Raw genomic sequence first — 21,571 nt, forward strand, 5'->3', positions numbered from 1 at the left:
GCTGCAGCAGGTTTGGGAACACTACCAGAGTGTATTCCCCGGTGCACAGCTCAGCGAGTTTGGATCCTGAAATCATGACTGGTTGCCCCTTTGCGGGGAAGAATTACCTGTGAGTACTTCCTCTCTGTGTTTTGCTTTATATATTCAATTCAAATGGTATTGTGTTAGTGCAAAATAAGAAATTCCAGAGAGGAGTTACTAATTATCAACAAGTAGACAGCTGTAGCTATCGCTAAATGACTAGAGATCATACAAGGACTTGTTACTTGATGATCTAGATGTGATGCTCCCAGCTGTTACTGTGACAAGAGGAATTTCAGTTTTTATCAAAAGCCTGCTTTACTGGTTCTGTTTATCAAAAGAAAGCATCATTTGAATTGTAGGTGGATCTGTTAGTAGAAAGGTATATTCATAATTCTTTAATTAAATAGTTTACATATTTACTTCATTTTCTTAGATTTAATTTTAACAAGCTATCTTTGGAAGATGAGAATGATGACAAGTCTCAAGAAGGAATAAATAAAGCCAGCAAAGGTGGGCTTATCTATGGAGAATACCTACAAGTAAGTTTAAGGATTTCATGTTTGCTGTCCTGGTTGCTCTTGTAACTTGAGGCAGAACATGTTTGACACTTCTCCCTGCAGTCAGCTAGTTGCTAAGACAGGTCTCCAGGTGTTACAGTCACAGGTGCCCACCTCAGCTGGGACCTCAAGGTGGACTGTGGGAAAGGCTTCTCAAACTGCAAGGAAGATGGGGTTGGTAGGGAATTATCCATATTGGTAAGCCTAAACTGTAAAGTGACACACCACAAAAAGCTTTCTTTGGTCTGGCAATCATCACTCAGCAATTTCTGCACGTCAGCAGGCTGTGTGCAACTTCCTTGAAAGTCCAGAATACTTGACTGGAAAAGTGTATTTCAGAAATCTAGGGGGTGGGATGATGACAAAGGGGTGATATAAAAAACCCCCAAACAAAACCTGCAAAAATTAGAAGTAATTAAGAAATAAGTAAAAATAAAATGCCATAGGTAAAAAAGAATCCAGATTTTCTTTTTTTTCTGACAGCATGAAGTGAAGGGAATAACTCTATAATTGTGAACTGATTTGTTGATATACTGTTTGGAATCTTACAAAGATTTATTTGAAAACAGGTATGATTAAATTGTAAATTTGGCTAAGAAAAAAAAATTAGTAATGTCAGAACTGAAATTCTACAGCCTCAAATCAGAACTCTTTTGCAGATGTTATTGAATGGTTACTCAGAATTTTACTATAGGAACTCTGTTTTCATGGGACACAACAGTATAGACCTAAAATCTGGAAAGCATGCTGGATATTTTGTTTTCTCTATTTTTATATATATATATATATATATATATAAAACTAAAAATACCCTTAAAATTATTTTCAAAACTTTATTACTTGAGGTACCTAAATGTTCCATTTTAGGCAAGATGTTTTTTAAGTTAAAAAGTAAAAGTCATACCTGAGACACTTTAGTCAAACTTCTCATAGAACCTAGAGTGTGATGTCTGTGTATTTTTTAAAAATATTATCCTTAAAAATTAGCTATACACAGTAGGACTACCATTGCTAATAGTAGAATTGAGAGCTTTACAGAACAGTCTTACCTTTATTTTTAAGCTGAACAAAATATTGAATGCTCAAGAACTTGAGAGTGAGAAGAAAGGGAAGAAAATCCACGATGAGCATCTTTTCATTGTGACGCATCAAGGTAAGTGGAGGAGTGTAGTGGTGGTTGACCAACATTTTTGCCACAGGGAGTTATTCGGTGCCGACACATGCAATTCACAATTTGTTTCATTTTAGACACTAGCACAGCAATAGCTCTGTCTTTTATCTGCTTTCATATTTGTATATATTCCTATATAATTTGTAAGACTGTAATCAACTCTATGCTTGTGAAGCCATAAGTTATTACTGTATCCCGCAGCCGTAGGGAGGAGAGGAGAGAAGATCCAGCAGGCAGGAATTGTGCAGCAAGATTGATTTATTTAATTATTTTACCAACTCTTTTATAGACTTTTTTCTTCATAGTCTAATTGGACAAAGGATCAGCCACCCCCTGGGGTGATTGGCTAGTATCCTAAAGCATCCATTGTCAAAATATTTTTCTACTGTACCATAAGCATAGTTCTACAAGGTCGCAGGTGTTCATAGTTTACAGAACTTCTGCAAATATCCTCGTGAGAGAGAAAAGTATCCCACGGGCTTAGAAAGGAGCAGGAAAATTTCTCACTAACAGCATTTTTGTATCCACAATAAGTATAACCTTTGGATTTGGTAAACCAAGGTATGGATGGTTTTATTCTCAGAGAAATTAAGGTGGTGAAAATCTTGGTGTCGTCCAAGCAACAGGCTGCTATGCAGTTTATTGTAGGCAAATTTTGTGTGTTGCTTTGTGCCTTCTCTGAAACTTCAATCCAGTTTTGACCACCTAGAATCTGTCTAGAAATCAGCACACTGGTTAGGCACTCCATAATGCCCATATCTGCCTATTTTCCAGAGCCTGGCCTGATGATGTTTTCTGTTATTGACAGAAAACATGCAGATTGTAAGCAGCTCTGGAGTTAGATTTTATTGAAGTATCAGATCTGGATTTTCTCTTTCCTCCTTTTGTAATGAACAATCTGTAGATCAAATATCTGACATGTAAAAACATATTTTTAAAAATTCTGTCAATATTCCCCACTCTAGATTATTTCATGGAATACTTTCAGTAAAGGACAGAATACTGTAACAAGTAATAGTGTATGTGTCAGCATCTTCTTGTGCACTGGCAGTGTCAATGCAGGCCATTCATTTCAAATCAACATGCAAGAATTTTTCTTTCTTGGTGCTAAGAAGAAAAAACAAAGCAACCTTGAAGTTGATGCTAACAGTGTCTTTCTTGTTGTAGCATATGAACTTTGGTTTAAGCAGATTTTGTGGGAAATGGACTCTGTGCGAGTGATCTTTCAAAATGGTCATGTAAGTTAAAAACAAATATTGATTTTTGGAAAATTCAGCCCCGTTTCTCTCTTGTTTCCTGCCTCTGAGCCTGATATACTTGGGGTTACTAAAGCAACAAGTGCTCTTTTTAGAAAGAGCATCAAAAGACCAAGTAAAATTTGGCCAAGTGGCTCTTATATCCTCATACTACAGATCTTTGATCAGCAAAATCTTATTTCCTCTGGAAGTTTGCCTTTTGTGTAGATCACCTTTCAAGGCCAATTTCATTGGCCATGCTCTCATATTCTCCTGCTAGTGCTGGGTAACTGCAGAAACGTAAGTTGGAGATATTCTACTGCAGAAAAAGCAGCCTCAGAGGCAAAACTGAAAAGCAGAAGGCTCACAAGAATTTTTATGTTGAAAAGTCATTTCTGCATTTGCTCAGTTTTTGAAGTCTACAGATTTGAACTCTTTGCATTTGTCCAAAGTTAAACACATGTTATAACAATAGGCAACAATGGAAAACTCTTGACTTGCTACTACATCCACAGAAAAAACTGACTGCATGCAGTTTGAGAAATACCTTGAGGACATCATGACCATGTGTCTACAAAGTAAATTTGAAACTAGACCAGACTGAAAAAAGGAACCTTATTTTCACAAGGTGCAATGAAAATGTTCTCTGTTGCCCACTATATTCCTAATTTCATTGGCTTTTTAGTTTAACATTTTATCAAATTATAACTGACCAAAATCAGTTCTTAAGAAGAATAATCTTTCAATATTTATTTTTGTGAAAAATGAAGCCATGCTTGTAATTAGAATTTGAAATGTCAATGTTAAGGTCAAGTATACAGCCAAGCAATTAGGGAAATGGTTATCATTTGCCATTTTTTGTAGTTTGATATTTCCTGGTTGCATGCCCAGATTTTAGAGAGAAGTTTAATCCCATTGAAACTGAAAGGAATTTTAGCAGACACCTCTGCAGGCAAAGTGTTCAACTTAGCCAGAAAAAGAACTTCTGTATTCTCCATTTAATATTTTCTATTTCCCACCACTTTTTTTCTATTTCCCACTTTTCTCTTCTTCTCTGCTTTCTACTGCACAATTCTGATGAACATGTTTTAGATGCGCTCTCCTGATGTAGCTGTCAGATAGTCTGCTTCTCAACTTCTAAGTAATTCCCATACCTGCCTTATGGCTTGTTCCTTCACAAAAATAGGAATCATTCTGGAAGTAATTATAACAGAAAGTATATAATTTTTGTATTATGTAATATGAAGTTACAATAATATTGTAATTATTGGAATTCATAAATTATTTTGCTTTAGAATGTAATTTCTTTGACTTCTATTTTAGTTAAAAACATAGAAAAGAAAATTCCCTATATGATAGGCCTACTTGTAATGTAACATCAGTCAGAAAAAAACAGATTTCAATCTGTGAAAATTATAGTTTCAGTTTTCAGTTGAAACCAGAGTGCTCTATTCCATATGAGATTCTGCTGCTATGGATTTCACATGGGAAGGACTTGGGAACTGTAGTGATGTACAACAGTGAAAAGACATGAAATAACTAGGTAGGATCTAGAGAAAACACCATTCTGTCTGGTAATGATCTTTATTTTTTCTACAGGTAAGAGATGAGAGAAACATGCTGAAGGTTATTACTCGAATGAACAGAATTTCACTGATTCTGAAATTACTTGTGGAACAATTCTCAGTTTTGGAAACTATGACTGCATTGGACTTCTTTGATTTCAGGTGAAGACTTCTTATTCCACACAGTAATCCACCAGTAAGCTGGTAATTCCCATCCTTAGAACTGACTGTGAGTTTTGCATGCCTGCTGGTGTTTTTCAGCAAGCTGAGAACTCACCTTGGAGAGGCAAACATGACATTGAAGTGCAAGGGTCAATTACGAAATTGAGCCCGAGTGTGAGTCCAGCGTGTTCTGCAAAGAAGTACAAGTGTTGACGTTTTGGGGCAGGGTGCTGCTGACTGGTTTCAGAGTCAAAAGTTAAAACAGCAGAAAAAACACAAATAGCTCATGGTTCTGTTAACAATTTAGTTGAAATTTGGCACTGCAGAGCTGAAGCCTTGTTCTATGGCAAATCATAGAAATGCTTGGGTGGGAGAAATGCACTCCCTCTAGATTATCAAACAGGCATTTCAGCTGTCTTGGTTTGCATGGTGTTTCTTTGGGTCTGCAGCGCTGGAGGCTTCAAGTGGCTGAAGGAAGCATTGCTGTCCCTTGTCCTTTTTCCCCAATAATTTCTGCTCTCCAGTAGCAGCTCAGTGTATTGCTGGGCTCGGTGGTGGGTAGCTCTTCTGCCTTCTGCCCAGGCATTCTCTGGGATCCTTTGGCTTGTCTCACTTCTCCCATGGCATTTCTTTCTCCTCCCTCACTACATCTAGGTCCTTCCACCACACTACCATGCATGACAGTTTCATCCACTGTTTGCCTTCCCTGTTCTTCTGCTTGTGTCATTTGTGCATATCTGTCTGCCTGGTGACCCCAGTGCCATCCAGCATCCCATCCACTTCTGCATTTTGGAACCCTTTTCCTTCTATCTTTTAATGTTCACTAATAAAAAGAGCAGGAAACTACAATTTTTCTTCACTTTTTTAAAGTTTGAAATGTCTGTATCATCTATCATTACATTACAGCAGGGGAAATCCATGGGCTAATCTTCTGTTTTGATCCATACTTCCTTCACCTTTTCAACCACATACTGTCATTTGATAAGTAAACCTAAGATTTAATCAGTGATCTGTCTCTGTCAAGTCTTGTACTCGCTATTCAAAATGCATTACAATTATCTAGCAATGTAGGATTTCAGGTTACTTTCACTAGTAATTGTTTTTCAGCATGGTCAGATGATTTAACTCGAAAAGACTCCCATTAATGAATCCCTCAAAAAAACCCACTGGAAGTTTTTCTGAACATTATTCTACTGTATAGAATAAGGCAATATATAATATTGCACACATATATATAGTAATATATAGGAATTATGCTGTATAGCAAGACTTTAAAGTGCATTTGTTGACACTTTTTTGCTGTGAAAATTTTTGTAATAGCAATTTGGTGTGAAACTGCCTGTTCTGTTTGGAAAAAAAATGGCATTCACTAATGTTGCCTCCTGTACATTGTGTGCACAAAGCTGCCATTTTAAAACACAGTGTAAACACAAATGTGTGAATGTATCTCTGTATGCACAAACAAGATAGAAATAGAAAATAAGATTGTTGTACAAACATTGTAGTTGCATTAAGGTTGCATGTTTTTTTTCTTTTCTTAAATGCAATCATATAAAAAAATGCTGAGATAGCTGTTTGTTATTCTTCAAATATGAAATATAGGTGGGGTTTTCTGAGAAAAAGATAAACTCACCATTGTAAAATAACATCCTGCATTTTTGTATCTTCTTTTCCTTTGTTCCCAAAGATACCACCTAAGCCCAGCCTCAGGTTTTCAGAGCCTGCAGTTTCGCTTGCTAGAGAACAAGATTGGCGTTCCCCAAAGTCTGAGAGTCCCTTACAACAGAAGGCATTACCGTGATAACTTCAAGGGACAGGATTATGAACTACTGCTTCAATCAGAACAAGAACCAACACTACTGCAACTTGTGGAGGTAACAGTGTCTGTCTTAAGCCCTGCTTCATTTTCCCCCATCTCCCGAGAATGTCCTTCATTAGTGTCAGCGACAAATTCTCCTACCTTAAGAGAAGCAAGCGTGCCGGCAAATCCTCTGTCAATTGTGTTTTGGATTCTTTACAAATTTTGCATGAAAGAGAGTTAGTTGTTAATAAACCAACTGACTTTTCACAGCATCTCCTTTCATCTGAAAATTCTGGCTGTTAAACTGGCAAATTGAATTGTGGAAGTGTGAACTGAGAATGTAAATGTACTGTTTCATTTGCATGTTTTCATGACTGTAGGCCCTTCTGGGAAGAAAACTTTAAAAATAGTCCCACTGTTGGTGATGGCTATTCAAGAGGTTAAAAACTATAGATGGCTCTGTATCTTCCTTCTGAGATTTATCATTAATATTACTCTATATATATATATATATGTAGAATAAGATTTATTTTCCTGTAGTTTGTTTTAATGATATCCTTAGAATGAGACAGCTTCTGTATTCCAACACTGGCCGTTCAATCTGGAAGCTGAGGGGGGTTGGTATGGCACCATTATGCAGGTGTAAATTATCTGCATGGACATGCTGAATTTAGCAATAAGCACTTCTACAGGATACTAAACCAGAACTGTAGTAGTATAATTTATGTTGCTATAACTTGTAATTCTAGGATAATGCACTTGCCTTGTTATTGTTTGTACATATTACTACTATTATTATTACTACTACTACTAATATTATTACTATTATTATAGGCATGGCTGGAAAGAACTCCAGGACTCGATTCAGAAGAATTTGATTTTTGGGGACAATTTGAAGAGAATGTTTTAAAAGGTCTGGAAGAGGAATTTGCCTTGATACAGGTACAGAGTGTACTCTTGAACTACCCATAAGCAAAGACATCTGGCAAAATGATAGTCTGCCATAAGTTGAACTTTTGGCTCACTCATAGTTTCTCACTCACTTCACTTAATCTTCATCAGTCTCTGTCTGCAAGAAGCAGAAAAAAATGCAAATTCTTAAGGAAATAGGAATATTTTTTAAATTTGACATCTAAAATGATTTAAAACATGAGATACATGGATGATTTTGATGGCAAAAGGGATGGATTTAGTATCAATGGGAGGGCTGAACTTGATTCTGCTGAAACTACAACTCCACCTTTAGTTAGTACTTGCATCTACAATCCACAGTAAATATGAAGTTTGGGCCCCTAAGCTGTGAATATGGATTGTCACCATAAACAGTCCATTTCTGTTTAACAGTATATGGCAATTTGCTGCTATGTGATCATTTGAATTATGCTGGCAAAAAAGGACTAGAAAATCCCTGAATATTTTAAGACCTGTGGCTTTAAATAACATTTTTAATTTTTTCATTTTTAATGAAAAAAAATAATAAGAATTAATCAACTTCCGGAGAATATCTGTTTATGACTTTCTAACTTATCTAAACTTTTTTTATTTACAATTTTCTTGCCCACAGCTCTGCAAGGATGTAATTTTTTTGCCTTGAAAACAAATAAATCAGACTTCAAACAAATTAAATTTTTTTAAGGCCTCTAGACCAAAATAAGTGATAAATTGCCAGCTTGTTTGAATATTCATTTATCTGAGTTATGCTGGAATCTATTTAATTGTACATTTCTTGGTAATTGTACTTTTCAAAGGACAGTGACTCATGTATCTTATTTGCAAATACAGTTCTTACATCTAAGATGCAAACTTCAGAGTATTTATTTAAATAAAAGTTGCATAATGAGTCATTCAAGTGCTTAATTTTCCCTACTGAATTCTAAAACTTGTCTTTGTTTTAAATACCAAAGGCCAAGGCAGAATCAGAAGAAAAAGATGACTTATTGTCTGAATTCCAAAAACAGAGAGACGTATTACTTTCATTATTTGATGAAAAACGCCATGAACATCTGCTCAGTAAAGGTAGATTGCATTACCATATGTCAATATGCACTTTGTATGTTTTATACATCTTATTTATAACCACATAATAACATTAAAATTGCAGGAGAATGAGCAACAAACTAAGGACACTTTTATCTTGCAGGAGAGAGACGACTGTCCTACAAAGCACTGAAGGGGGCCTTGATGATCTACTTTTACAGGTAATGCTGTGTGTCTTTGGTGGTGACTGGCAGGAGGAGAGGTGAAGGGTAAGAACAGCAGCCCAGGTTTAGTTAGGCTGGAACAGGCTGTGGAAAGCAATCTACTTCAGCCCTCCACAGGAACCCTGATTAGTCAGATACAGCTCGAAGGTCAGACCAGGCTGCTCAGGGCCGTGTTCAGCCAAGTTCTGAGTATCTTCAAGGATGGAGGTTGCACATCCCCTCTGGGCAGCTGGTTCTTGTCTGATCAGATGCTGCTTCTCCGATTGTGACTAGTAAATGCCTTGTTCTACCTGTCCTAGAAAGATTTGGAGTCCTTTTCCAAGTACAAGGGATCAAGACTTACATGGCAGAAGCATTTGTTGAAGTATCTACCGATATTTCAGTACTAATTTTGGAAAACTATACTTTAAACTGAGCATTGGTGAAATGCAACTTTGAAAAATAACAGCACATGCTAAGAGGTCTCACTCTTCTCTTTCACTTTCCAAGGGAGGAGCCTCGTTTCCAGGTTCCCTTTCAGCTTCTTACCTCCCTTATGGATCTCGATGTGCTCATGACTAAATGGAGATGTAAGTTTGACTTTTTTGACTGTGACACTCCCTCTTCTGGACGCAAATAAATTGTTCTGTCTCTGACTTACACCCAGTCTAAGAATCGAGCTTTGGAGTTCATGCTTTAGGAATGACTTTTTTTTTTTGTTTGTACTTCAGCCAAGAGGAAAGATAAAGAGCTGCTTCTGTGACCATTAGATACATAGGTATAGCTACCACTTGTATGACGGGCTTTAAGTGTACTATCTTATTTCAAGGCCAATTATATATTTTTCAATGTATCCCAAGTGGTCATAATGACATGTCTTTATATGCAAACATTCCTTCTGCTCCTTCCCTATCTAGGCATACATAACTGAATATATAATTCTGTACTAACAGAACATAGTAATGTTTAATAATTAGCGTATTCATTCTGAAGTAACAATAATTTTGTAATAATTGACTGAAGAATGGCAGAATTAAATCCTGCATTGCTGAAGACCTAATAGTTCTATAGCCCTGTAAAGATCTCTGAACGACCTTTAATAAGTGTGACTTTTTAGTTATATCTAAACACTGACCATGTGCCATTTTCTCCTGTTGTATCATTTAGATAACCATGTCTGTTTGGTGCACAGAATGATTGGCAGCAAGGCTGGCACTGGAGGCTCATCAGGCTACCATTACTTGCGCTCAACAGTGAGGTAGGAATAACATGTTTCCCCTGTTACCTGCAGTAATGCAGTTCATAAATACTCTAATGCTGGGAGACTTATTTCAGATGGCTCACTGGAGGCCAAAGGGCTGCTGCTTCTCTTCTAGAACTCTAGCATCTCCACCTGGTTGTTGTACATTTATTTATCAGTGACATATATAAATTCCAAGGCTTCTAGGGAATAAGAATTCCTTTTGATCACTCACACAAAGTGCCATCTATAATTTGCAGCCAAGGGGTCCAGGTGTTACAGTGCTAGCAATAATATTAACCCTGCATTGTTTAGTTTGTGTGCCAGCTAGCCCAAGTCCACAGAGGTGACACAGGCTGGAAGTGAGTCCCAGCTACTGTGTAACTGAGTTTCTTTATTCCCTGGCATGACCTCTAATTGCACAACCTCCTTACAGGAGGATCTTTGAGGTTTGTTCTCAAAGAGCACTGAACCACCATGTATGGCTGTGAGCAACTACTATCACAACCATTGGAAGAGAGGGCAGAGTAGAAAGTGGATGGTTAGACTGCTAGTGAAAATTAAATGTCCACTGTGGATTTTAGAAAGCTCTCCCACTCTTCCTTCATGTCAGGTTAAGATTGTTTCCAGATAAATTCTACTAGAGATCACACCCTACGTACTCTGAATTCTCAGAAGAAAGATGGTACTATAGAACCCTACTTCCTTTTTAAGCCTAATCTGCTATGCCCTAAAAAGTTAGGACCGGATTCTTGCTCTGCAATATTCAGGAGGGTTAGTGCAAGGAATCTTATTAAATACATGAGAAGGAATGGTTACAGAGGATTTAGAAATTTTGGCCTTCTATGCTGATGGAATTATTGTTCCGACTATCTTTTTCAGTGACAGATACAAGGTGTTTGTGGATTTGTTCAATCTTTCAACGTTTCTAGTGCCAAGACACTGGATACCAAAGATGAACCCAACCATTCATAAATTCCTTTACACAGCAGAATACTGTGACAGCTCCTACTTCAGCAGTGATGACTCTGACTAGCCTGCCTTTCTAGGCTGGTTGCTGTAAAGAACTTCCTGACTTTCACCTTGAGTGGTGCTACCAGCTATTCTCACAAAGAGTGTGGGCGTGTAAATATCTATTTATGTATGACACCTTTGTGAATAGTATAATTGGCTTGTGAAAGAAAGTAATTGCTTGTAGAAAGAATAAATCTGTGTTGAGTTAGCCCACATTACGAGTACAATGATACCCCAATTCAACCTAATGACCAATTTAACTCTTAGTTGACTTCTTAAAGCCTACACCTAGAGAAAGGGAGAACATTACACGCAATTGTTATGATCATGACTTATTTGTACATAGTTTTGTATTTGCTTGTTTGCCTAATGTCTAGTTGAGGATATAATCAGTCTCATTGCCTTCAGAAGAATATTTGTTTCTGAGCTCTAGGGCAATTTCAAAAGGAATTTTGGGTTACAAGTTTCAAAAGCTAGATTCAAAAGAGTAGGTCCTGAATCTGTAGAAACCAAAGCATCCTGAACCTGTAATACATCAAGAATCATGTTGCTATCTATGGGTTACATGTGAATGTAAATCCCTTACGTAGAAATACTGTTAAAAATAGCAGATTATAAGTACTTACTTTGCATTTCAAATAAAGCAGTATTAAAGCTCATCTTTTGTTAAGTCTTCTTCTAAAGCAAACTCTAAAGTTCAAACAAGAGTATGACAGGCATTTAAAGTGGTTTTTATTCAAATTGGTATATAATAAAAGGCAACTTTGGCTATAGAATACTGATAAAGCAGTGTCATCTTCTCATTAAATGGACCTTTGTCTTTTTAAGTGCTTCCTTTGGAAAGACACATAGGCTGGAATTTCTGGTAAGTTCTCTCTACTCCAGCATCTCAGGGTACTTATACCTGGCAGTAGCACCTCAAAAACACTGGTGGCACATCTGTGTTTCATATTGCTATGACTACATTACTCTTATCTATGCCTATTAGGAACTTTGGCAGTTGTTTTCCAGTTATGGAAGTGTGCAATCTGTTGTCTGTAAGCCACTCAGGGAAGGCCAGACTACACAACAGTCAGAGTACAGAAGACTTCACCTTTTGTTCAACTGAAGTTTTCAGCCAAGTAAATTCAGTAAGTAGCAAAACCTGAAGTAAAGAAACACCTCACTTGGTCTTCCTTTCATTTAAAATATTAACAATTAGAACAGGCTATTATAAATACTCACTGCATTTGTCATAAAAAGGTTATAAAAAACTAATCTAAAAACATGGTGCAGTAATTGAGTGCAAAATTAACAGAATTTCTTCAATACTTTTTCTAGTAGGCCTCCTTAAAAGATACAGGTAAAGCATTCCAGGTGAAAAATTCAGAGCATTTTAGAATTACATGTTTGGTTGTGAGTTCTAGTTACATTTGCCCACAGCTGCAGTTTCAGATGTCAGCGAAGCTGGAACCCCTTTTTCATTACCACCAAGTCCCACCTCTGAATTCAATTAATGAGGGAAATTCAACACTCACTCTATTTGATGTATTCTGTAATTGCTGACTTTGTAAACTGTTACTCATGACTCTTCTTATATTCAAATAATTTCAAATATACTCTTATACTATTGATTTTTTTCCTTCTCATTTGCCATCACTTCTTTTCTTTCAAGATTTTTCTATGGAGTAGTATTCAACACCTGGATAAAGCTCACATTTGAGGCTTCAGTCCATCTTCGTAACTTCTTTTTGTGCACTCTGGAGTTGATTCTGAGTCTTCTTACTCCATGAGAAATTTGGCACACAACACACATTTCAAATAAAAGCATTTTTAACAACTTCAGCCAGGAGTTGCAGGAATTGCCCTTACAGCCATTTGTTATATTTAAAGACGTTGTTTTGAATTACACCTTCATATACAGTGTATGTCCTGATGATACTTGTGGTCTTTGATCAGTTGTAGAGGCCCAGCTACGTGTCAAACAAATACTGCTGAAACTGTATCTGCTATACCTATAAAGGAAATAAAATTTGGTTTTAATAAATACTGGAGACTTCCCAGAATTCATATTCATACAATGCCCCCTCCCGTCCATGCTATGACAGTAGGAATCCAGGGAATCAGCTGCAACCCTTTTATTTAATTTCTTCCTTGCCTTGCACTATGTATAGTTGAAAACCTAATCTCCTCCTTCCTCTGCTTTTATGTTCAAAATTTTGTATCCTGGTGCTATCAGAGCACCTGTCCTTTGCTGGATTGTTCTGGTGTGGTAAACTGCAAAAAATGTGAAAGACCCTGCTTTTTGAAAGAACAGGTTTTGAAAATAACACATCTGTTCTCCCTGCCATCTCTATTATTGACTTGCTTTATCACTACTAAATTTCTCTTTCCAAATTGGTTACACAGCAACAGTTAGAACAAAAGATTCAGCAACACGAGAAAGCTATGACTGGATACATTGCTCTGATCTTTACTAAGTGCAGGCAAACTGAATGTTGTCTGTTCTTTATTTGCAGAAGTCTTGGGTAATCTAACACCTTTTGCAGTGGTTGAGAGCTACTGTGAAACACATGTGGAAGGGAAAGCCAAGGGGTTACTCAAATACATAAAATTACAACAGATACACAACGCTTCCTATGTAGTGGTAATATCCCACCAATCTGGTTCAGCAATCTAATGATAAACAGGAGCTTGACTTGTCTTACCTCTGTATCCAGCAGAAACTGGGTAATTAATGCTAAAGAAATCCCCCAAATACAAAGAAAAATTTCATGCAAACAATAATAGGGCAGGAGATCAAACTAGCACTATAAAAAGATGTATCTCTGTCCTGCAAGAAAAGCCACAAGCAGGGTGCACAATTCCCAGGCAGATTCGCTTTTCACACTTGTTTGCTGAGCTGAGCCCAGAGATAATGGCACCAAGCAGACAAGGACAGCAGCTGTTTTACCTACAGCGAGTACAGTGATGGCACCCACCTAGAACCACCACACATGGCTGGATACTCTACAATTACCTCTACCTGGTAAGGGACAACAGTACTTTGATTATTTATGTCTCATGTAGCTTTACCTTTACATGGTGCTTTTCAATCATTTAACTAGGTGGCTTCGTTGAACTAGCAGCCACTTTATTTATTTTTCCATCTGGACTCATTTAACCTGTTTTGAAGTATAGCAGTGATTTGTACTGCCTCTCTGAGGATCCCATTATACCTCTGTTACATTATTATATGTATTATATTACTTTTTTACAGCCATTGAGAAACATATCCCAGCCCATGGCCTTTACCACCTTACTTATTTTTTGTCAGACTTACCACAGATATTGCTGCCTATCTTAACACGAACGTAGCCATCTATTCCCCATGTCGGCCCCCAAGAGTTCTGTACAATCCAGTAAGGGATGCTACCTGCAAGAGACATTCATTTCATGAACAAGAGACAGCACGAAATTTGGGAAGCTTTGGCCTCCTAACACTCCACAGAATTAATTAGCATTTTAGTATCTCATAGTTTCTGATGGATTGATGATATAGGCCAGTGAAACCAACTGTTGTCCATATCCAGAACAGAGCTAATATTCTGGTATGGGAAGACTGGATATGGGCTCTTCTAGCATAAGAGACACACACAGCCATGTTCTTGACTTTACAAGGATGAAGTCCCACAGAACTGAAGGAACAACAACAAAAAAAAAAAAAGAGTTTTTCTCCTGGGATCAGGCTACGTTTCCAGAACTGGTGTGACATCAAACCAAACAGCTTCCAAAAGAAAACCAAGTTCTGGATTTTAATCACTTGTCCCACAAAAGGCAAGTAGCAAGTAAAACAAACCTACTGTGCTCAAGTTCAGCTGGTGGAAACGCACCTGTTCTGTCAAAACCAGTGATAAGAACAGCATGGTTTGCTCTTCCACTGGAGCAGTGATATTGTATGATTCCACCGAGATAATCCTGCCAGCTAACGGCATCGACTGTCACTGCCAAAGGGCCCCAGCTGACAAGCATCCTCATCATTTCCTCTTCTTGACCACTGTGAAAGAAGTGAGTAAAAATGCTAAGTTACTGAAGTTAGCACACTTAAGTGATTAGAGTGATTGTAATCTACTTGTTAAGGACAGTTTAAAAATCAAATAACTAAACTCTTTCCTCCAAGTTCTACATACCACATAACACACATCAGTAATTATGTATTTCATATACTACAACACAGTCATAAAAATACAGGACACACAAACTATGGGACAGGTGCAGATCCAAAGACATAATGCTATTAAAAAGCAGCAGGTTTCTAGGTCAAGCTGGTGGGCAATAGAGAGCACTACATACTTTTTGTACATCACTCTTCTCAATCAAAACCAGCTTTGGACAAATCATTAGTCCATATTAGAATTTCCCACTGTTTTTTAAACCTACAGAAGTACCTCTCATACATAATAATACACTAAAATATGTCTCAAACTTATTAAAACACAGGACACTTCCACTATCAGCCATTTAGCATTAGCATCCTCATACAGCTTTATTTATCTAATATACTGGAACAGAAAATTTTCATCACTGCATGATTATGTTCAATAACTAAATTTGGCAAATAGAGATTGGCAAAGATATGATTGATTTTAGTTACTTATATCGAGCAGTAACACAATTCCTAGTTGGAACAGTATTTCTTGTCTTTATCCAGTATGTAGATGTATTGTACGGCTAAAACTCAGAAACAAAGTTTCTTCACACAGAGCCTAAAATGCTGAAGTCTACAGAATTCAGTTGGTAACACTGTTTCTAAAGTCATGGGCTGGAGAAGATGTGGGTGGATATGTAAATGCATGAGTACTGAAGTAACTGAATGCTTCTTAATTTTTCAATAAATTCCAGTTACTATCGGTAGGCTTTACTGTTTCTGATAATATAGCAGTATAATGTTCATTTATTAAAAACTGTAACTAACTCTATGTTCCAGTTTATAGCCAATTTAAAAGACCTAATTTCAAGACACAAGCTTTCTCATTTGAACAGGCTTAGTGATAGCAGTGTTGAGTGGATTCATTGTGCCATGCCATTACTGTCAAGGAGTTAATCAATGCATTAATCCTACACAGCTACAGAACTGATGTAATCAGCCTCATAACCTTTGCCTGGTCAATGCACTATTCACTCCAGCTTATTCCATGATTGCTGAACACAGAAGGAAAGTACAGCAAATAAAAAGAATCAATAATAGCTACCTGAAGTCATATGCAGCAAATCCTGTTATTGAAACTCCAAAATCTGAGCGATCAAAATAATGGCACAGTCCTGTCTGAGCTTTAAAAGTGTATTCTGAATCTCTCACGAGTTTTACTTTTGTCTGCAAGAAGGTAATTGAGTAAGAATTTAATGCATTTGACTTTACTACTATGCAGCTCAAAAAGTATAGAAAACTACTACATAACCCACTCAAAATTAAGTGTGTGTTGGGCAGGATTAGAAATAAGAATGTGACACTGTGAAATAAGTATTTACTACCTCTAGTTTCCTTGTTCCCTGAGACAGCTTCAGAAGGGATTCAGAAATCTTTAAATAAGGAATGAAATTTAAAAGGCATCTCTGGTTTAAACTATCCTCATAAGCAATCCTGTCAATTTCAAGACACAGAGATACTCATTCAATGAATGACTATTCATTCTCTTCAAATGACTTCCACACACAAAATTACCCTCTCCTTGGGAGAGTTCAAGAGGCACAAATATCCCAAAAAGTTACATAAAATACTGTAAAGTCCAATTCTGTTCTTAGCATCTAACTCTCATGCTAGTATATAATGTATGATCAGCCTCTTATACTTTCCATGTCTTCTGCAGTACAGTATGTTTATGACAGTGATTTCCTCAGTCTAATTCATCTGTGGTCCTGCTGCTGCCAAGCAAGAGGGAATTCTGCTTCACAGGAATCAAGGTGAGTATCCTTTGTTGTTCTTGATATTCAAACTTAAACAAGTCATCTAGACTTATTAGCCATGGGTATATTACTCTTCAGGGATAGAATTACAGTCTCTTAAAATAAGGGGTTTTTTTTTAGTTCAAAAAACTGAAGAATTCTTTTTATATTCTTGTAATTCAGGCTAAGAGAGTACTTTTTATTTCAAAGACACCAAAATGTTTTTGTTTACCTATGTTATTTTTTGAATTTTTCACTAAATGAAATGTGTTAGCAACAACTGACGTAGAAACTTTGTCTGCATTTTCAGTGGTTTTGGCTGCAAGTGAAACAAAGGTACAAGCAGTTCATTTCATTCCGAGGTTTTATATAATTTTACAGTGTTTGCAACAGAAACTACTGAGATTTGAAAAGAGAAAATGTCAAGATCCTTCCTTTTCCCCAGATGCTGGTGCCTCAAATACACAAAATGGCATATGCATAAGTGAATCTGTCTACACTGGTACTTGTATGCCTACAAATGAATTCAGGAATGTTATTTTCAACCCCTGTGGACTGATTTGTTATGTTCACAAGAACATATATGGAGCATAAAGTTCCAATCAGATTTCAATTCTGCTTGAACAAATTCTCTATTGGTTCCAAACTAAATAAATAAGCATACATACCTATACACTGATGCGTATGTGTATGCATATATGCACACACACACACATTTAAAAAATAGAATCTGTACATTTCACCTTCTCCATCAATTTTTTCCAATAAATAAGAATGGTAATATGAAAGCTGATGAAGTCTTTTGAGACTTTCATGAAGAGTTTCAGACCTGGTTCAGCCAGCTCAAAGCGCTAACAGTGGATCCCCCGTTGCAGCCGTAATTATTGTATGAGCAGTCAATAACTTGCTGCACACTGAGCTCTTCCAGGGTGTTTCTTTTAATTGCATAGGCAGACTCTATGCCACCTACAACGCTGAAAGCCCAGCAGCCTCCACACTGACAGAGAGAAAAGGGAAATGGGGGAGAAAGCAAAAGTCAGCTTTGTTTTTGAAGCCTGATATGAAAAGAAGAAAAGAGGCAAAGGAGTCTTGCAATGCTCTTCATTTAATACATCATCCTTGAACTCTGTTTTTTAGGCAATAAGAAATGTAATAATCCATTTAAAATGCTGAACTGTTTTCCCCCCTGTACTGCTCTGTGAAAACTAGAAATGCATTATGGGTGTCTTACTTTAAGGACTCCTTCCTGATGAAATTTTGCTCTTGAAGATAGGTCTGAGGATGCTTTTTACTGTGAGATATCTGTTTTCCAAAGAAAAATGTGGCCTCAGGATGAAACTGGTTTTTAACCACATTAGCAAGTTTTTCTAAAATTTTGTAGAAACAGATTACAGTTTAAGAAATGATAAAGTAAATTAAACATTATAGAAAAATTCTTAGACAATTACAATCTATACTGCAGTTCTAAGCTCTTTAAAATAAGAAGCACGATTTATTCCTCACAAGGTCCTAAGTGAAGCATGGAAAGGAGACACTGGGGATTTAACAGCTTGTTTTTTACCAGTGACCATAATCACTTTGGGATAAACTGCAATTGTGTGGGGTCTGCTTACTCTCCTATCACAAATGCATCCCCTGAGGAGTTCATTGGTAAAGATATGGATGGTGACCAGCCAAGGGGATTCAGTCATGGCAGAAAAACAACAGGAAAGGATCTAAACCTATCCACGTGAACCAGGGGGATGAGGTTAAGTACTAAACTTACCTTGGTTCCTTCAGAAAAATACGAAACGCACATGGTGCAAAATATTTGCTGAATTAGTTAACTAGATCAAAAAAAAATTACACACAGTTTCTAAATACACAACTTCTACACCTCATACTTTAAAGTCTAATACCACCTGGCATAAAATGCTACATGACTTTGTGTACATTCAACCAGCCATTCTGGTGCCAGTGCTCCAAGGAATCTTCAAGCAAAACCTTGCAAAGCTTCCACTGTGCTCTACAGCCTATGTGCTGAGAACCAGGAACAGAAAACACCAGGACTTACTGTTTGCTGATTTCTCACTTGTGCAATGACTTTCTTGTCCCTCCAGTCAAACTTCTTTGGCAGAGGTTTTTCCTTCCCCTTTGGCACTTTTATGTATCTGGGAAGTTTGTGAGGTATGCTTCTCAAGTAAATAGCTAAACACAGAATACAAACATCTATAAATCTATGAACAGAAAAAATCCCATGAACAACTTTACTAGAATTCAGAGGTAACTTTGATCTACAAAGATCTACAAAGTTACAACCATGAGATTATATCTCATTCTAAAATCCATAGAAAATTCATGTATTTTATAATAATCATTATACTCCAGAATGAATGTAAATATTTCTGCAGTTCCACAAAGAACAAAAACACTCTATGTAGGGAATGTGGGTAGAAAAGTGTGAGGATTTTCTGAAGTTGAACAATAACCATAACCACTCCACAAAACAAATTTCACTTGAAAATTTCCAAAACATTTTACTTACTTAAAAAATACTTTCTTTTAGCCATGTACGGAGAAAATAAGAGAATAAAGTAAAGATTCTGGAATACCTGCAAGTTGCTGTTTTTTCACTAAAAAAATTTGTTTAATTATTTAAAATTAAAACAAAATGTTAAATCCTTTGATGAATAGAAAATGTAACAACAGACATGAACAGCAAGAAGGGAAGGTTAGATCAGGTATCAGACCAATTTTCTAGAAAAAATGAAGTAAGTATGTCATATTGCTCCAGAAAGCCACAGCTGTCATTGTGCAGCCATGGACCTCCAAGCATTGTCTGGACTGTAGTCAGATTTTGTGCCGGGGTAGGGAATACGAATTTACTTGAGAATTTACTCGAAATTTACTTACTTTTTAAAAACTGTTGCAACTGAAAAAAGTTTTAAAGCACCATCAGAAGAAAGAAGGAAAAATAGAACTGCCTGAATACTAAAACATATTCAGGCTGTGGGCAATTCAACCTTGCAAGACTACAGAACATGAAGAGGATTGTTGTATCCTCCAGAAGTACTTACAGTTTGGTACCAGCCATTGTAAATTAGCTGACTATCAGGACAGGAAGAATCTGTAAATGTGAAAGACACAAGGTTCTGGGAAAGAATAAAAAAAAAAATAACAGAAAATGCACTAGAAGCAACCAGAAAATGTACCTTTGAACTCTTCAGGAAACAGGTGAGAAAACTGATTTATTCCATAGATAGCAGTCGTATTATCTTTTGATGATGAATTCAATAATCTAATTCTTTTAGCGCTTTCCTGAAGGAATACAAAAATAATTGTGGGCATTATTAAATTAGCAGCAGGGACAAAACCGTAAGAGCAGAAAAAGAAAAGGTTAGCAACAGTAAACACAAAATTAGATAACAAGAACTGTTCACCTCAAATTCATCCCGTATCCCTAGCAAACCAATAGGAAAGCCATTAGACTAATTTAAACTCCAACAAATACCAAAAAAGCATTTATTAAGTGCAAGAAATTGACATGAATCAGACAAAACAGGCAAGCTGAGAACAAGTGCCAAACTCATCTGATGTCCTTCTTTGACAAGCACAACGAACCTTGTGGTTCAGAGATATGCAAGAATGTCTTCAGACAAGAGTTAACCCCATCACTTTATGTCTTTATAAAGCAAAAGAACAGCATAATGACCTAGAGGCCTCCCCGCCTCGCCCGCCTGTCCCGTGTCGCGGGGCAGCCGCTCTGGCGGCCGGCGGAGACCCGCGGGGCTGGCACGAAGGGAGCGCCCGCAGGAAGCAGCAGCGGGCGGGCGCGTCCCGGCCCTGCGGGAGGGGAGCTCCGCCTGCCCCCGCCTCCCGGCCTCCATCACCCGGCCCTCAGCGGCTCGGCGGCACCTCGCCCGCCCTCCTCCTCCGGCAGAACCCGCACCAGCCCCGCGGTGCGGCGCGGATGGCGAGCGAAGTGCGGGCCGGGACACCCACCCGCACAGCCGCCGCTTCTTCTCGCTCCCGGCCGCCTCCATCCCACGCAGGGCGGCCCCGACCGCCGCCGCCGCCCTCCTCCCGAAGCCGGGTGCCTGCAGGTGCCGGGAGGGCGGCACTGCCCGCCCGCAGCAGGCAGAGGAGCAGCGCCAGCACCCGCATCGGCCAGCGTGTCATGGCGGGGTTGGCCGGGGCACGCACCCGCACCCGCGGAGCTGAGGCCCGTCGGCTTCCGAGCGGGAAAGGGGCTGAGCCCTGACACCCTTCCTGCCCGGCCCGTGGCCGGAGGCTGCGCCCGCTGCCGCTTCCCGCAGGGCCGGGCCCGGCGGGGCGGGGCCAGGCGGGGCATCCAGGAGCGCTCGCCCCGCCCCGCCGCCCAGGGCCGGGAAAGCTCTGCCAGCGGGGGTGGTGGGGCAGCGAGGCTGAGCTGTGCTTGATCGTGCTCCGTGGCACCTGGGCAAAGCCGTGTTTCTAGCGGTGTTTTTCCATGTGGGAGACGCGCTCCAGGCGCGCAGGGCTGCAAAGGAGGGGCAAAGGGATGCTGAGCGTTCAGTTATCTGCCAGGTTATAAATTCGTGCAAGCTCTTCTCCGAGAGGAAAGTTAATTGGTACCTGCAAGCTGGGCTGCCAGTAGGAGAGTGAAGCAGCAGGAATGCAGGTTACAGGCTTTAGCAAGGGAAGGCACGGGTGGGGAGGGCGGCGCTGCCTGATGCTGCGCAGCCGGTGCCCGCAGCCGCTGG

General features: G+C 38.5%; 2 protein-coding genes across 2 annotated transcripts; one reads left to right on the forward strand and one right to left on the reverse strand.

The window, feature by feature from the left end:
* Positions 1–11,608, forward strand: TDO2 (tryptophan 2,3-dioxygenase). Its single transcript, XM_032109211.1, has 12 exons — positions 1–109; positions 458–563; positions 1,644–1,734; positions 2,920–2,990; positions 4,587–4,714; positions 6,402–6,588; positions 7,350–7,457; positions 8,420–8,531; positions 8,656–8,713; positions 9,206–9,285; positions 9,863–9,953; positions 10,818–11,608. The coding sequence occupies exons 1-12, from the start codon at positions 75–77 to the stop codon at positions 10,969–10,971; spliced, it is 1,221 nt and encodes a 406-aa protein (XP_031965102.1). The 5' UTR covers positions 1–74; the 3' UTR covers positions 10,972–11,608.
* Positions 11,609–11,664: 56 nt separating this feature from the next.
* CTSO (cathepsin O) lies at positions 11,665–21,157 on the reverse strand. The gene is made up of 8 exons (XM_032109212.1): positions 20,832–21,157; positions 20,042–20,147; positions 18,904–19,037; positions 17,680–17,847; positions 16,160–16,281; positions 14,801–14,964; positions 14,251–14,343; positions 11,665–12,943 (listed from the first exon to the last, which is right to left on the reverse strand). Exons 1-8 carry the CDS (start codon positions 21,006–21,008, stop codon positions 12,909–12,911), a joined length of 999 nt encoding a protein of 332 aa, XP_031965103.1. The 5' UTR covers positions 21,009–21,157; the 3' UTR covers positions 11,665–12,908.
* Positions 21,158–21,571: the final 414 nt, after the last annotated feature.

The sequence above is a fragment of the Corvus moneduloides genome, chromosome 5 (genome assembly GCF_009650955.1).
Source record: "Corvus moneduloides isolate bCorMon1 chromosome 5, bCorMon1.pri, whole genome shotgun sequence".
In the NCBI taxonomy this organism is placed as follows: Eukaryota; Metazoa; Chordata; class Aves; order Passeriformes; family Corvidae; genus Corvus; species Corvus moneduloides.

Bases quoted from the DNA above. Each gene is read 5' to 3' on its own strand.
- TDO2 (XM_032109211.1), top strand. From the start codon at position 75: ATGACTGGTTGCCCCTTTGCGGGGAAGAATTACCT. The intron at 4,715-6,401 runs GTGAAGACTTCT...TTGTTCCCAAAG, and splicing joins TTGGACTTCTTTGATTTCAG to ATACCACCTAAGCCCAGCCT. The intron at 7,458-8,419 runs GTACAGAGTGTA...TAAATACCAAAG, and splicing joins AGGAATTTGCCTTGATACAG to GCCAAGGCAGAATCAGAAGA.
- CTSO (XM_032109212.1), bottom strand. From the start codon at position 21,008: ATGACACGCTGGCCGATGCGGGTGCTGGCGCTGCTCCTCTGCCTGCTG. The intron at 20,148-20,831 runs GTGGGTGTCCCG...GTATTCCTTCAG, and splicing joins AAGAAGCGGCGGCTGTGCGG to GAAAGCGCTAAAAGAATTAG. The intron at 16,282-17,679 runs GTCTGAAACTCT...ACCTTCTTGCAG, and splicing joins CTTTGAGCTGGCTGAACCAG to ACAAAAGTAAAACTCGTGAG.